The sequence below is a fragment of the Rhipicephalus microplus genome, chromosome X (genome assembly GCF_043290135.1).
Source record: "Rhipicephalus microplus isolate Deutch F79 chromosome X, USDA_Rmic, whole genome shotgun sequence".
Taxonomy (NCBI): domain Eukaryota; kingdom Metazoa; phylum Arthropoda; class Arachnida; order Ixodida; family Ixodidae; genus Rhipicephalus; species Rhipicephalus microplus.
Genome location: NC_134710.1, coordinates 474,004,632 through 474,022,487, shown reverse-complemented (window position 1 = coordinate 474,022,487; position 17,856 = coordinate 474,004,632). Strand labels below are relative to the sequence as shown.

Here is a 17,856-nt window from a genome sequence, read left to right as displayed (position 1 = left end):
AATATCTTCTCCTATACTTTCCTTATAATTATTGTCTGTTAGATCCCATTACGTTTTGTAAAAACACAAAAAAAGAGCCCTTAGGTTAACACTTCTTTCCTTATTCATTATCGAGGGTCTAGTACTGGCAGACATTGTGCATTTATGTTGTATACGAGGGACTATTGGTCAGCTGCCAACTCGTAACAAGTTCACGGGCTACGTGATGCCAAACAGGCTCAAAAGAGTGTGCCACACTCGCCACAATGACTACTGGTGGTGCTGACTGACACTCGCACGTTTAATTCACATATAATCCCTATAAAATGACTGGGGGACAGCTTTCATGGTAGGTCAGTGGTAGAGCACCGAACGCGTCATTAGAAGGTCGCAGGTTCGGATACTGCCCACAGCAAGTTATCTTATTACCCACTTTTTTTCATACTTACGTTACATAATGGTCTAATATCTTCCCTTATACTTACCCAGGCAATATTGTCTGTTAGATCTCAATATTATTGTGTAAAAACAAAAAAAACGAGGCCTTAGGTACACAATTCTTTCCTTCTTCATTAACGAGGGTCTCGTACTGGCAGACTTTGTGCATTTAGGTTGTATACGAGGTACTATTGGTCAGAGTCCCACTTGTAACAAGTTCACAGGCTACGTGGTGCCAAACAGGCTCAAAAGAGTGCGCCACACTCGCCACCCTGGCAACGGGTGGCGCTGATTGACACTCCCACGTTCAATTCACATATAAACCCTATAAAGTGACTGGGGGGATAGCTGTTGTGGTAGCTCAGTGGTAGAGCATGGAACGCATCATTCGAAGGTCACAGGTTCGTATCTTTCCCACGGCAATTTATCTTTTCACCCAATTTGCTTCATATTTACACTACAATCTGGTCTAATATCTTCCCCTATACTTTTTCATTTATTTCATTTCATTTATTTTATTCGGACATTTCCGCAGAAATGCCCACGAAGGGGGCAAAAGGAGAGTGTGTCTCCTGACTTGGCCCCTCTTCGTGAGGCACCTCGGGCAGGTAGAGCAGGACAGTACAAAACACCATAACATATTTTGAAATACAATACAAGTTGAAAAACAGTGAATACTATAAATATTACATACATTACATATTTCCTTTACATACACTGTAGGCTTGTGTTCTGTTTATTACATTGTAAATTCGCTTCTTAAATTGTGTTATGTTTTTAGCCTCCTTAGCGTATTCAATTATTTCAGGAATCCTGTTGCACAGAAGAATGATTTGGTTATTAATTGACTGTACACCATAGTTAGTCCGGCACATTGGCCCGACCAACGCAACAGTACGCAGATTATACGTAAGATCTCTGCTTAAGTACACATCAGAAAAAATCTGGAAATTATCTTTATTTTTTTGAAGATTAACATGGCTAGTTGCATCCTATAGCACTCTCTTATACTTATTCTCTGATAGATCTAATTATGTTGTGTAAAACGCGAAAAAACGAGCCCTTAAGTTTACACATCTTTCCTTATTCATTATCGAGGGTCTCGTACTGGCAGACTGTGCATTTAGGTTGTACACGAGGGACTATTGGTGAGCAGCCCACTCGTAACAAGTTGGCGGGCTATGTGATGCCAAACAGGCTCAAAAGAGTGTGCCACACTCGCCGCCATGGCTACTGGTGGCGCTGACCCAAAATCCCACATTTTGTTCACATATAAACCCTATAAAATGACTGGGGGACAGCTGTCAAGGTAGCTCAGTGGTAGAGCATCGACCGCGTCATTGGAAGGTCGCAGGTTCGGATCCTGCCCACAGTAGGATATCTTTTCACCCACTTTTCTTCATATTTATTTTACAATTTGCTCTTTTATCTTCCCCTATACTTTCCTTATAAGTATTGTCTGTTAGATCTCATTGTGTTGTGTAACAACACGGAAAAAAGAGCCCTGAGGTTTACACTTCTTCACTTATTCATTATCGAGGGTCTAGTACTGGCACACATGGTGCATTTAGGTTGTATACGAAGGACTACTGGTCAGCTGCCCACTCGTAACAAGTTCACGGGCTACGTGATGCCAAACAGGCTCGAAAGAGTGTGCCACACTCGCCGCTCTGGCTACTGGTGGCGCTGACTGACAATCCCACGTTTAAATCACATATAAACCCTATAAAGTGACTGCGGGGATAGCTGTCGTGGTAGCTCTGTGGTAGAGCACGGAACGCGTCACTTGTATGTTGCAGGTTCGGATCCTGCCCATGGCAAGTTACCTTTTCTTCCACTTTTCTTCATATTTACATTAAAGTTTGGTCTAATATCATCCCCTATACTTTTCTTGGCATTATTGTCTGTTAGAACCTATTATTATTGTGTAACACTCGGAAAAACGAGTCTTCGGTATAAACTTTTTTCCTTATTCATTAACGAGGGTCTCGTACTGGCAGACTTTGTGCATTTAGGTTGTATATGAGGAACTATTAGTCAGCTGCCCACTCGTAACAAGTTAACGTGCTACGTGATGCCAAACAGGCTCAAAAAAGTGTGCCCCACTCGCCGCAATGGCTACTGGTGGCGCTGAGTGACACTCCAATGTTTAATTCACATATAAATCCAATAAAGTGGCTGGGGGAGAGTTGTTGGGGTAGCTCAGTAGTAAAGCATCGAACGCGTTAATAATGGTTGCAGGTTCGGATCCTGCCCACGACAAGTTATCTTTTCACCCACTTTTCTTCATAATTACTTTACAATTTGGTGTAATATCTTCCCCTATTTTTTCCTTATAATTATTGTCTGTTAGATCTCATTATGTTGTGCGAAAACACAAAAAAAACGAGCCTTTAGGTATACACTTCTTTTCTTATTCATTACCGACAGTCTAGTACTGTCAGACATTGTGCATTTAGATTGTATACGAGGTACTATTGGTCAGCAGCCCACTCGTAACAAGTTCACGTGCTACGTGATGCCAAACAGGCTCAAAAGAGTGTGCCACACTCGCCACCTTGGCCACTGGTGGCGCTGACTGACACTCCCACGTTTAAATCACATATAAACCCTATAAAATGACTGGGAGGATAGCTCTCGTGGTAGCTCAGTGGTAGAGCATCCAACGCGTCATTCGTAGGTCGCAGGTTCGAATCCTGCCCATGGCAACTTACCTTTTCATCCACTTTTCTTCATATTTACATTACAATTTGGTCTATTATTTTTTCCTATACTTCCCTTGGCGCTATTGTCTGTTAGATCTCATTAATGTTGTGTAAAAACTCGGAAAAACGAGCCCTTAGGTATACACGTCTTTCCTTATTCATTAACGAGGGTCTCGTACTGGCACACTTTGTGCATTTAGGTTGTATATGAGGGACTATTGGTCAGCTACTCCAAGTAACAAGATCACGTGCTACGTGATGACAAAATGGCTCAAAAGAGTGTGCCACACTCGCCGAAATGACTACTGGTGGCGCTGAATGACACTCCCACGTTTATTTCACATATAAACCCTATAAAGTGACTGGGGGGATAGCTGTCGTGGTAGCTCAGTGGTAGAGCATCGAACGCGTCATTCGTAGGTCGCAGGTTCGGATCCTGTCCATGGCAAGTTACCTTTTCTTCCACTCTTTTTCATATTTACATCACAATTTAGTCTAATATTTTCCCCTATACTTCTCTTGGCGTTATTGTCTGTTAGAACTCATTATATTGTGTAAAAACTCGGAAAAACGAGCCCTTAGGTATACACGTCTTTCCTTATTCATTAACGAGGGTCTCGTACTGGCACACTTTGTGCATTTAGGTTGTATATGAGGGACTATTGGTCAGCTGCCCACTAGTAACAAGATCACGTGCTACGTGATGACAAACAGGCTCAAAAGAGTGTGTCACACTCACCGCAATGACTACTGGTGGCGCGGATTGACACTCCCACGTTTAATTCACTTATAAACCCTATAAAGTGGCTTGGGGAAGAGCTGTTTGGGTAGCTGAGTAGTAAAGCATAGAACGCGTCATTCAATGGTCGCAGGTTCGAATCCTGCCCACGGCAAGTTATCTTTTCACACACTTTTCTTCATATTTACTTCACAATTTGGTCTAATATCTTCCCCTATACTTTCCTTATAATTATTGTCTGTTAGATCCCATTACATTTTGTAAAAACACAGAAAAAAGAGCCCTTAGGTTTACACTTCTTTCCTTATTCATTATCGAGGGTCTAGTACTGGCAGACATTATGCATTTAGGTTGTATACGAGGGACTATTGGTCAGCTGCCAACTCATAACAAGTTCATGTGGTACGTGACGCCAAACAGGCTCAAAAGAGTGTGCAACACTCGCCGCAACGGCTGCTGAAGGTGCTGGCTGACACCCCCACGTTTAATTCACATATAAACCCTATAAAGTGGCTGAAGGGATGGCTGTCGTGGTAGCTCAGTGGTAGAGCTTCGAACGCGTCATTCAATGGTCGCAGGTTCGGATCCTGTGCATGGCAAGTTACCTGTTCAACCACTTTTCTACATATTTACAATAAAATTTGGTCTAATATTTTAACCTATACTTTCCTTGGCATTATTGTGTGTTAGTTCTCATTATTATTGTGTAAAACCTTGAAAAAACGAGCCCTTCGGTATACACTTCATTCCTTATTCATTAACGAGGGTCTTGTACTGGCCGACATTGTGAATTTAGGTTGTATACGAGGGACTATTGGTCAGCTGCCCACTTGTAACAAGTTTTCGTGCTACGTGATGCCAAACAGGCTCAAAAGAGTGTGCCACACTCGCCGCCATGGCTACTAGTGGCGCTGAAAGACACTCCCACGTTTAGTTCCCTTATAAACCCTATAAAGTGGCTGGAGGAATAGCTGTTGCGGTAGCTCAGTGGTAGAGCATCGAATGAATCATTTGAAGGTCGCAGGTTCGGATCCTGCCCCCGGCAAGTTATCTTTTCACCCACTGTTCTTCATATTTACAATACAATTTGGTCTAATATCTTCCCCTATCTTTCCTTATTGTTATTGTCTGTCAGATCTCGTTATAATGTGTAAAAACCCGAAAAAATTAGCCCTTACCCAGGCAGCACGCCGCCGTTGGACCAATCTTGGACCAACATCGGCTAACATCGGCACCGACGTCGGGCCGACGTCGGAAGTGCAACTTCTTCCAATGTCGGGCCGACGTTCAAGCCAATGATGGGCCGACGTTTTGCCGATGTTTTAGCCAGTATGCAACCAACATTGGGCCGACGAAGGCCCATCGTATTGCCGACAAAGCTGCCAATGTTCGGCCAACATCGGGCCATATTTCAGCCAATCACATGCCATTTTTACGCCGATGTTTGCTGCACGACGAATATTGGCTACGGATGTACGACCGACATTGGACCAATCCAGGGCCACATTGCAGCCAATCGAATGCCGTTATTACACCGATGTTTCCTGCACGACGAATATTGGCTACTGATTGGCTTGCCATTATGTAACCACTATTAGTAGGGAATTTTTCTTACCGAAATATTTAAGCAATATGCCTCGATGACCCGCTCTTGTAGCTTTGCAGCCCTGTATACTTGGGGCAACAAAAAATTGAATGCCGAGAACTGAAAGCAGTTACTCGATCTATTTCATCTTTTATACCTCATTCCCTTTGCTAACACTAGAAGTGTAGTTTATTTTTTTACCAATTTATCGTTTGCAATAGCGAGTGCTTTATTTGGTACTGGCATTTGGTACAGCAGATCGAAAAAAGTCGTTAGGAAGTAAATGCTGAAAGCGTATGTCCCCCACTTGCAATCCCCACATATGTCCCACACATGGTAATCGAGAATATTCATAGTTTAGAGCATTTTTTTGTAACTAAAACATGGTGATGGTGCTTCCGAATCAGCATAAGCTAGCCGAACAGTGCACCACCGACAGTCTGCAGACTATTTATTCTTCGTTTTTTTTATTTATTTGGTACAACAAAAAATGTATACATTGAAAAATATATATACACAACCAAAAAAGGCCCGCTCTACTGCAGGTCAGGTTGCGTTGGGGACACAGTGACAGTGGTGCTGTCAAGGCCCTGGCTGCTGTGGCTGGGCAGGAAGCCAGCTGCCGCGAGCAGCCGATAATCTGCACTCTGAGAGTGGGGATCATCGGGCTGCTCCACAACAAATGTTTCTCTGAAGCGCCGCTTCCTGCCCCCACAGCGATCACCAGACCCTGGCAGCCACCTCTTAATAAAGTTGAGGGCCTCCGCCTGGTCGCACCCTGCTTTTTGGCAGATGACATCTGCATACAAGAACAGAAATACCATAGTACACATGAAGCACTGCAGTACAGAGAATATACAAGGGTACACACACATAAAACAATGAACAAGTCTAACCTGTCACTAATCTACAGAGCCTCAGGTTCACAAAGGCCCTTTTCCCTTTTCTGCCATGAAGGCTGTACAGCACTTGCACGTCATGTGCCAATACAGCCTTCATGGCATTCACACCAATTTCTCGGAGGCCACGTCCCCCAATCTGCAGGAGGTGCTTGCACTGTAAAAAAATGCAAGAAGCATAGATGGGGTAAACGCAACAGCACATCGAAATGTTTTCATGATAAAAATCTGCAAGAGGACACTGAAAATAACAACTTGAATTTTTGGGCATCATAACATTTCAGTGTTTTTTCACGCTAACTTCAACTCACTTGACCTAAAATGGTTTCCACATCAGCCCTCTCACACTCAGTGTGAGAGCCTTTCAGAGTCCTTCTCTGAATGCAGTTTCGCTGTTATGAAATCAAATACAACACTGTTATAACCCTTAATAAATAGTGATTCTAGCTATGAAATAGTATAATTACTTTGTACAGTGCTCAAATTCCAATACACGTTTCTTCGAGGTTACTATGTCTTTGCCTGAATGTTGACCAGGAGTAGCTTCTACACGTGAAAAACGATAAAATATGTGGAATTCAAAAAGAAGCTTGGACATGTTTTTAATCAATGCATTGTAAGCAGAGCACAACAAGATAAATGAACATGATCAAGGCGTACTAAGAGGCAACCTTAGAGCGGCCAAATCTTGGTCATAGATGAAACTGATAGAAAAATAAAGGTCGCACTAGATGGTCGCACCATTTGCTGTTTATATTTTTCTGTGATAGCCAACAAAGAGGCATGTCGCTATAGAAATCTCATCACAATAAACAAAGGTGCATTTTTCTTCACACTGCGAAATTTGGTGCGTGTTAGATATTTAAAAAAGTAAGAAATCGACTAACACAAGGCAGGGTGAACTGTAGCTCAAAGTAGAGAGAGCCGCAGCGGACACGAAATAGGGTGATATATGAACAAAATTACTGAATGTCTGTTTTAAGCAGGCTATTGCTAGTCACTGCCCATCAAACACACGATTCCGCCTACATCGTCTGCTAGCTTAGGACAGTTCACTCGGACTTCAGAGACTATAGTAAATACAGTCGAATCTCATTAATTCCAACACACTTAATTCGAACTGACGCTGTGGTCCTATCAAAGCTATACCGCGCTCCGAAAATGCTCTCAGCACCCCGCCCAATCCTGCGGTGGCACTTCAGACACCTCATCGCTGTGCTTGAAGAAGAAAATGAAGAAAAGGAAAGAAAAGACTGCGGTGGAATGTTTGCCAAATGCCAATCTGCGACATTCCTGTGCCACGCTTCGGCTTTTTCCGTCCCTGCCACGTAGAGACCCTTCTCCACTTAACACTGCGCATGAAGAGAAAGAGGGGAGAAAAAGCTGTCGCAGAGAGTTGGCTCTCTCTCATGCCAATCTGCAACGCGCCGGTGTCACGCTTCCCTGTTTTCCGTCCCTGCTATGTAGAGACTCTTCTCCTTTCAACACCGCGCATGAAGAGAGAAAAAAAAAAGCTGCTGCGGAGTGTTTCTCTCTCGAATGCCGATCTGCTTTTCTCCAGGTGGAGACGCTCCTCCATTCTCATCATGTGCTGGCCACGCTCCGGCTGCAGCGCAGATGGTAACAGTGGAAACACAGTTGTCTTCGAAGAGTGTCAGCACTGGACATTGCCGCGCGCATCTTCTTTTGCCAGGAGAATACTGAAGCCGAAGTACAAATGCTTTGCAAACTGCACGCAAAACTTGTTGACTCGTTGCAAGGCCAACGTGTACAGACATGTATTGACTACTTTAATTAATGACGGATGTCCTGTAATTTGTGAATAAAACTCCATGCACATGCATCACTGCATGGTGAGCCCTCCGCTCGTTTACCGTATTTACTCTATTCTACCGCGCCCTCGATTGTAACGCGCGCCCAATTTCCACGACAAAAAAAAAAAAAAAACTAAGACATCGGTTGCAACGCGCACCCTTTTTTCTCGTTGGCCCGCTTGATCACACCACTCGCGAAAACGACTCTTTTTGAGAGCGTCTTCCGTTTAAATATGAAGTACGGGGGAAGCTTATGCCTATCTGACGTGCAACAGAGCATTGCTGTCACTCTAGTTTTACCGTGGCCCGATGTCAGTACACAAACTTGCTTCGCCCCCTTCTCCTAGACGGTTGTGGTGCCAGGCATGTCGAAGTAAAGAGGCGTGTGATCGGCATTCCCGATTTGCCAAAGCAGGTAGCCGTTGTTGTGCCGCAAGTTTAGGAGGAACCTCTGAAGACTCTGAAGCTTTTCTTCGTACTCCTCCGGCAACTTCCGGCATATGCCCGTTCGCCTTCGGAGGGAAAAGCCTTTTCTCTTCATAAAGTTCGTTAGCCAGCACCTGCTCGCTTTAAAACGGCTCTGCATTAGCCCTTTTTCTAAGGCTAACTGCATAGCCTGCACTTGGAGCAGTTCTGTCGTCACGGGCCGCTGTGCCGCTCACTTCTTCCACATATTAAACACACACCTCAGATACTCGCCGAGCAGCTCTTCAATTTGTGGAAACCGACCCTGCTGTGGTCCACTGAAGCCTTTGCGTGAATCTTTGCTGTCGACAATATTCTCCTTTTGTTTCCGCCAGTCCCACACGCACGTTTCGGGAACTTCGAATGACCGCGATGCGGCCCGATTTCTGTCCGTTCCGGCACACGCGACGACTTTTCTTTTAGAAGCAGCATTGTGGTGCACTCGTCGAGTTTTTGGAGTCGGCCCTACCATGCCGTCGATGCTAATGTACTACAAGATGACGAACTCCTCAGCACACGTATGAAGTGCCGCGCATGGGAAACACATAGGCAGAAATGACCGACGCGCCATGCCGACGCACGTAGGGGGCGGCCATTTTGTAAGTGGCGATGGCAATAGAATGACCATATTCATTTCTTTTGTTGTACTCGATTCTATCGCACATGCGATTTATGAACTCTCTTAACCGGAAAAAAGGTGCGTGTTAGATTCATGTAATTACGGTAACTCATTATTTTGAACTTCTTTTAATTTGAACAAATTTTCTGGCCTCTTTGAGTACGAATTATTCATATTCGACTGTAGTACAGTGGCTTATGAGATAACCTGACTAGTTTGTTTCCCGAAACACAGTATCTTAAAGCAGTACTAAATTTCTGCATGTTACATAGGCATATTAAAAATCAAGAAATATACACCAAAGCCACAGCCACAGCTTTACTCTGCACAGCTGCCTCTGCTGCCTCCACTTCTCCAATTGTACCAGCAGGCAGCCGGGGAAGGTCAGAGGGGCGCTGTGCTGGCTGGGCGTGCTGAGGCACTGACAAGAGCCGTACCTCGTGCTTCAGCTGTCGCACCTCCTGCAGAACCTCTCTTTGTTGCTGCCGGATGCCAAGTTGGATCCGCAGGATCCATAGCAATAGAGCTGAAACATACAAGAGTACATACCATATTTACTCGCACAATTTGCATCCTCACCAGTATAATTAGCCAGCATGCTTTACTACAAGAAACTTTTTGCTCGCATACTTTGCCCTCCCCAACCAGCCCGAGCCACCTTGCCAGCACACACACAGACACATTTGACTTCATGATGCTCTGGTCAGGCACATCTCTTGTCGAGCAGGCGAGTGCAGTCTTACACAAAATGGACTGAGTGCAAGGTCCCTTCTTCCATGAACTTTTATGCTTTCCCTAGAATATCGAACTTGAAAACCGAAACCTGTTTATGTGTAGTCCGAAATGCCTAAAGGTTTGCCTCCTATCTTCCCACCTCTTTCACGGCAAGAATGTATTCCCGAGACACAGCACAGATGTTGAACGCGTGCAAGGACCTGTCACATCAACCAGATGAGGCAGGTTTTCGCACTCTTTTTTTTTTTCGGTTTCGCCATCTGGCCATTGCGTTTTTACTGTTCCTTGTGATAGGCTACAATAATTATATACGAGGCAGATTGCTATTATAAAACTTACCGAAGAAAACTGAAACCGTGCTACCGCTAAGCACATCAGCGTGGAGTTCTTCGACATGCAATATTCAGTATGGGAGCCAGCAGAACAGTGCGTTGAATAAGACTTAGCATAGAAGCTTGGGTGTGTTGGTTAGATATCGGAGGGAACACAACGCAATAGAAGACTGGGACAAGGAATGGGCACACACACACATGAAGGGCGACACACACAGCACTGTGTTGGCATCGCGCTTCCTTGTCTGCATCTTACTTTACGTTGGGTTCCCGACAATTATTGGAGAGTACTTATGTTCTCTGGTATAACCCTGTCATGGGAACTGGTTTTTGTGAGCACTGTTCGGAAGAACTTCAAGAAAATGGGGGCATTTGAACAGGCTTAGCAAACAAATGACCATCCGCTTTGAGACAGCTGTGACAGCGCCTGCAACATATATTCCCAGTTGAGCTTTTAGGCGAGCGATTCCTACTAGCTTCGCACATGACCGGATCGACAAAACAAGTACACATAATACGCGAGTATATACCGCATTTGACTCTGTAGCTTTGATGAACCAGGCAGATACACAAATTTATCCAAAACTCCATTGATTCTGTTGCAAAATTATTCAACAAACAAATTGCGATGTTATCCATGTTACTATACGATTGTGGCACTTTACCATTGCAGCTTTCCAGGAGGCACACATAGTGCAGCACCACTCGCAGTTAATTGTATGCAGTAGGTTGCTCACAGCAACTGACTGCATGCAATGGTGAACATCTTGCATGCTTGCACCACTGTTTCAGCATGCTGGCTGCTTCCCATACGCCTATCAATTGATGTTCATGAAATTGGGAAGATGAAGAAAGACTACACAGTGCCCTCTGGCCACCCTATACTCCAAACCTCCAGCCAACAAACAAACAAAAGAAACAGAAGTATGCAAATGAATATTATTCCTAATGCAGCTGGAATGGAGTGTATTTTTCACCAATTCTGTGTGTTAAGTCAATATGGAGTGAGTTAACTCCATCAAGTAGCTTTTCTCATAACAGTGTTCACTCTATTGTAACACAAGGAGTGACTTCATAGCATCTAGAAGGAAAAATAGAATCTTCAGTATTTGATAGAAATGTGAGGCTCTACCTTAAAACAACAATAATCTGGAAAAAGAACTCATTACATTCGAAAAAAAAAAGGTAGCACAGTTGATCCCCTTTACAAGAGACACTGATGTAACAGACAAACGGGGATAAGAGGCACCAGTGTGCAGGCTGACATTTGGCCCATCATGCATCAGGCACTCCGTAGATGCGCCTGTGCAGCCGGGAGCCCTGCAGTCAAGCATGCTAAGCAAGACTGTTGACCACTGTACAATGACACATTGCCACAAAATTTCAAAACTTCATTTCACAGACTTCTGCAAAAGCTTCTTACACTCTTGCATAATTTTTGCACAAGCTTCTCTCATTCTTGCGTGATTTTCGTCAGAACATATAAGTGTTGGAAGTTGTATGTCCCCAAAAACTTGCACAATACAAATAGCATACATTAAAGTCTATCACTTAATACGTGCATAGTGTAACAATGAAAGGAAACTCACGCATGGTTTGCTCCGAGCCTTCCCCGTGCGATGCCTCCTTGAGCCTTGGAGAGCACTGTACAGCTAGAGCAAAGTAGCATCAATCCAGTGTTAATGGCAGGTTAACAAGACAACAAAACTAACCCCCATATTCATAAACGCTCCCCGACTCGACTTTCACCCTTCACTTGACAGAGTTGAGCACTGTGCCGCTGCTCGTTTGAAAGCGACGCTGCGCTACTCGAGAATCACAGCAGATTATTGCTGACATGCAGCAATTTTCTCTGCTTAGAGACGGCGCTCCCATCAGCCATCTCAAGTGAAGGTGAAGCGTTGAGTGGAGGGACGTTCTAGAATACGGGGGTAAGATTGGTTGCAAGAACACTACAATAGACATACTTAATTTTTACACTTCATCTATATTGTACAGCTACACACATTCTGCATCCTTATAATGCAACATATACATACAGGCTTATAAAGTAAACACTGTAGGCTGCTCAAATAACACCTACACAAAAAAATTACCCAAAAGTGGCCATGCGCAAAGTACTTTTATTTGAAACTCACAAAACTTATGTGGTGATGGAGAATAAATAAGACAGGTTACGCTTGGAGGCACATGAGACCTTCGCAGCTTTCATAAAGTACAAAAAACAATATGGTGTGTGTGTATGTATGTAAGCATGAAGCTTCAGCCTTTACATATGGTTTCTTTGAAAGAATCGACTTGAACTTTATGGCACCTGTGTCCTTCAGCGCAATTGAAAGCCTGCTGATCAGTGTGTGTAATCGTGGAATAGTTACATAGAAAATGGCGTGAAACACCTAAAATCAAATTTTTCTAGCTAGGAAATATGCAGCTGTGTATACACAACACATGCTGCAAACAGTGGGAGGTGACCACAAGAGTGATTTGAGTGTAAGCGGCAGTATTCCGCATTCATGCACCCCGCCATTTTCAACTGTTGCCCAAAAGCAGCACCACTTCAGCGTGCTACTTTTTTTTTTACATCATAAACAGCACGGAATACAGCGAGGATGAAAACAACATATGCAATTAAATTTTGAGCACTATTTATGGTGCGCATGATTGATTGATTGATATGTGGGGTTTAACGTCCCAAAACCACTATATGATTATGATAGACGCCGTAGTGGAGGGCTCCGGAAATTTAGAACACCTGGGGTTCTTTAACGTGCACCTAAATCTGAGCACACGGGCCTACAAAATTCCCGCCTCCATCGGAAATGCAGCCGCCGCAGCCGGGATTCGAACCAGCGCCCTGCGGGTCAGCAGCCGAGTACCTTAACCACTAGACCACCGTGGCGGGGATGGTGCGCATGAAAAAAAAAATAGGACTTCGTACAACGATGAATTCATAATTTGCCTTCACGGACCTTCTGTTAGGCTGCACCACATACAGATTTTTTGTGGCTTTCAAAAGAGATTTGAAAAAAAAAATAATAACCGTGTTTACTCTCGTCATGAGCGCACTCACTAAGTCACCCTCATTTCAGTCGCCAAAATTTTGAATTTTTTTTTTCTTCCACATATTAAACACACACCTTACGTTCATCCGCTGAAGTCCCACGGGCTCCCCCCCCCCCTTTGCCGCCTTCGCTCGCTGCCACATGCCATTTTATTTTTGTTTCTATTTGTTCACGCGGAACGTCCCCTGTCTTTTTTAATTATCTCTTGTAACATGTGTGGCATTATCTTGTTGCCGAGGTGCCACAGGTGCTCTGCTATGTAGATGCACCATTAAACTGGTATTTTTGATCAACTGTGCATTTCTGATGTTTACCTTGCAATTACGTAAAACTGGCATGCTTCTTGATCTACGATACACATGTGGCTTGTCTCACTTTGAAGGAAAAGTTAGCATACAATGGTGTAAATGCTTAGAATTTGAAATATTGGGGCAGCAGCACACCGGAGATGATCATATGGTAAAGAAACAAGTGCTGCCTTATCCGTCAATAAATTTTGCGAGCTAAAAAAAGTACAAAAGCACAGCGAGGCTATGATGTGGTTCAACCTGTGGATTCGCTTCATTTATCACGCCATATGATGAAGCTTCCTTTGGTAAAACTGCTCAGATAAGAAAAAAAGTTTGCTGTCCAATACAGCAACTATACAAAGTGTGCACATGCATCTCGCAGCGCCTTTTCGTCACTTCCGAAATGCGCCACCAACATGCCCGGGCACCAACCGAATCTATCGCCTACAACTGCCATGTTGTCTCCTCGTGCTTGGACCCGTTTAGTTTTGCCTCACGATGCAAGTTTGAGAAATTATGAGCTGCTAGCGAGGCAAGTTGATTTAGTAGTCCACGCAGAGGGAGCAGAGCTTAGGGTGTTTCTTCGCTGAAAGTTATAACCTAAAAATGAGAACGCACATTCCGATTTTCCTAAAAGTACCAGCGTATTTGGCTGGTGCAGATTAACAAAAGCTACTTGAAGAAACTTTGCAATATTTGCATCTTCAGGTGCAACTTCATTACGGGTAAGTGCCATAGCCAAGTATTTACCTGCAAACAGATATAGCTTACCAAGATACTGTACATAGAAACTTGTCCGCAGTTAAAATCATGATGGCGAGGAAGGCGGTTAAAATCGTGATGGTGATCGCGGAGATTTGGTATTGCATTGAAACAAACTATAAAGAATGGGAAACAATATTAGTTCACTTTGAAGTATAGCCGATCGGTTCAAGTTGGGCGTCAGGATTTTTTTTTATTAGTCAATTAATTCTATACACGGTCTCTATCATGTTCAGTGACTCCACTGTACATTAGCGTACAACAAAAGCAAAATACAAAGTGAAAAGTGTGTTAAAGCATACGCGAAAAATAAAGTGATGACTGGCATTACTGCGGCACACACCACGCAAAGTCGCTATCTGCCTTGTATAATATTTTCCTCGACTATTTCCACAATTTGCAATCAAAGAGGCTCAAGCTCAACATCAGCACTGTTTAAAACACTTGGGGGGGGGGGGGGGCATTGCTACTTTGGTGGCGTAGGCCGTGACAATATATTCATAATATTATATCTCTTGTAAACTTGCCTAGCTCTGCACGACTAGTTTTCGATAGGAGCAGCTGCGCTTCGCACATCCACTCCTAAAATTGCGGCTCGAGAGATTTTGAGCTTTCACTTGTTTTTGGGCCAGGCAATTTGTAGTGAAAGCAAGATAATAGGCCCTCATAGGTTGTGGCGGGCAGCCGGTGTACGCCGTGGCTGGTATATGCGGGCAGCCGGGGTACGTCGTGGCTGGTATATGTGTCGCACATCTTGATTATCTGGTCTTGTATCGAGTGAACGAGCGAGGCCTTCCTAATCCAATGAGCTCGTTAAAGTAAGACAACAAAAAACCACAATGCTTCCACATCGTTCACAGCAACAGATGACGAGCCCCCAACAAACCGCACTGCAGCACGTGAACTGCCGTAGGTACCCAGGGAGTTACCCGGGCATGGCGGGAGAGGGCGACATCGGCAGAAGTGACATCACAAGAACACTATGTATAAAGGGGACATTTAAAGACTTTTTTCCCATTTTTGAACTTCGTGCACTGTTCTGTCACAATTTAGAGCTCAGAATAGTTGTATTTTGAAAAGGGCACTAATTCATAAGCCCAATGGTTCAAGGATGGGTGCATTTAGGGGGCCCATTCTACGTTTTACTTATGCCCTTCAAGAACATGCTTACAGGGCCCAAGTCCTGTTTCAGAAAGATCACGCTAGTGCGTGGCCAGCAGTCCGTCAAGCATTAGTGCTGGTGAGATTTGGAAATGCAGCGCATGAGCATCCTCATCTGCTACTTCTCTGCTCATGCTCTCGGGGCTTACTTGCAAGGCACGGTCCTTCGCACTTTTCATTTTCACACTGTAAATCAACTGATACCAACTCTGCCTTCCATTATTTAATAAACCAATATTTCATGGTCATGAGGACGAGCTTAAAATGTTTGCTACATCAGACCTGAACAGCATTTCGAGTCATCGAAACTTGCTAGTTGCAGCGAGCATTATGCGAAAAATATGATGTGCTTTACGGTGACAACTTGCAAAACACTGCAGCAACGATTAAAATCATGCATTTTTTGTGCTCACAGGAAATCCCTGAAGCAGGAGGCACTGGGCTAGATAAATTGCACAGCTAAAATACGGATGCGCTTTCCAATGCTGTCATGCGTACATGCGGAGAAATGGCAGACAAAACTGGGCGCACCCCGATTCTATGCGCATGCGTCCCATTCACAAGCCTCGCTGCCAGTTATCACAACATGGCTCACTGTCCATGAGCTCGCTTGTTTCCTGTAACAGTGGACCATACGGTACACCTATTTAAAACGAGGATAGAATGTATATAATGCAGCATCTGATGAAGCCATGATGATGTGTTGCTGATGAAATCTGGAACTCTAGTTAGTACCCTTATTGTTAACCAGCCGACCAACTAGCAAAAAGATTTGCGACTGAAATGATGGCATCTACACCTGCCCTTAAAGGGACACTGAACAAAGTTTTTGCCGCCGAGATTTTCAGCCAAAGCAAAAGATTGGGCCATGAAATTCATAGACAATAATAATTTCAAGCAGAAACTACGAAAACATATTGAATTTAATGAGCATTTTACAAAATGCCGCGTCTAGCTCTTAGACACGGCGTTTTCTAAAAGGTCGCGACATTTATTTTTCAAGTTTTTTTTTTGTTATTCAAGACAAATCTACGGTGCATTGTTCACAGAAAACAAAATTGCCTCGGTAAGATTTCTTTGCGAGCAGCTTACTAATTTTAAGGCAGGCGCGTTGATTCGTGAACTGAAGGATGCGAGTGATCGATCTTGCCTGCTAGTGGCTAGGCGACAAAGGCTTTCCCTCATGTCCTGGTGTAGCTAAGTCACGCAAATGGAGCAGAAAATGTGCATTATCATTTATTTCACCTAAATATCACACGTATGTGACTTATTGCCGGTGACAGGTGATCAGGATGAAGTCGACAAGTTGCAAATCTGAACAAGAATTCACTCGAATGAAAAACCAACCTATACTCACGTGCACGGTGAAGTCGAACACGTCGTCCGTCAATGTTGTCGCTGATGCCCGAAGGAAAAGAGAAGAGGACAAGCGACGGGGTCGTTTCTTTCTATAAAGTCGGCGGAACTGCCAGAACGGCCAACACAAAAGGCATCGGGTTGACATTCCTCCATCTGGGCATCAGTCGCTCCACCCGGGCATGCAGCTGCTACTGGTTCTACTACTATCCTCTTCCCCGTGCCTCTTCCCGACATTGCAGTGTTGCTGCCATACTCGCGAACCTTTTTAAATTAAAGCACGCAATCATGTATTATCGTGCGCCATACTAAACTTAAAAACAGTGCGCCGGTACATGAGATCACGAAGCGCGGTCCACGCCATCACAAGAGCAATTAGAGAAATGAAACAAAGAAAACAAAAATGTATAAAATATTTTGTCTCAATACGATCCGCAATCCAGTTTCCTGCAGCGGCTTTTGGCTCTGTATGGACGGCCAAGCCAGTGCCAAGCCAAGCTTGCGTCCCTGATCAGCTGTTTGTTTCCATCGAGAGTTCAATAGTGAACTGGCAATTTGTTTAGATGATATTGCTAAAGGGCTTGAAATTAAATATTTCTCTACGTACTACTGCTGTACTTTTCCTCTCTGTTTCCTGATCACAGTGATGAGATTGAGGAGGTTACAATTTAGAAAACAGCAAGTGCAGCTCAAGCATTGCTAGTATCGCTGTTTCGGTAATAAAATGTTACAAAGATTTTGCCCCGCGACCTGCTTGCCGTGTTCGAGCACCCAGTAGAAATTTATGGGGCCGCGTTTGAAAGAGTTGAATAAAATTGCAATATTACGAAAGAAAGGCTCTGAAGCAACATCGCATTTTATCAGGCCTACACCTCCCACACCTAGACGAGTAAAACTCGTCGATATTGTCTTGCA

General features: G+C 44.0%; 1 protein-coding gene across 2 annotated transcripts; it reads right to left on the bottom strand.

The window, feature by feature from the left end:
• Positions 1 to 5,974: 5,974 nt before the first annotated feature.
• On the bottom strand, positions 5,975 to 17,316 carry LOC142776696 (uncharacterized). Of its 2 annotated transcripts, none has more exons than XM_075880855.1 (5): positions 16,943 to 17,316; positions 11,900 to 11,954; positions 9,681 to 9,769; positions 6,343 to 6,502; positions 5,975 to 6,245 (listed from the first exon to the last, which is right to left on the bottom strand). In XM_075880855.1, the coding sequence occupies exons 1-5, from the start codon at positions 17,087 to 17,089 to the stop codon at positions 5,983 to 5,985; spliced, it is 714 nt and encodes a 237-aa protein (XP_075736970.1). In that variant the 5' UTR covers positions 17,090 to 17,316; the 3' UTR covers positions 5,975 to 5,982. The 2 variants fall into 2 exon arrangements, with proteins under 2 accessions (XP_075736970.1, XP_075736971.1); XM_075880856.1 differs by having other exon boundaries at positions 11,900 to 11,962; positions 16,943 to 17,087.
• Between the last annotated feature and the right edge of the window lie 540 nt (positions 17,317 to 17,856).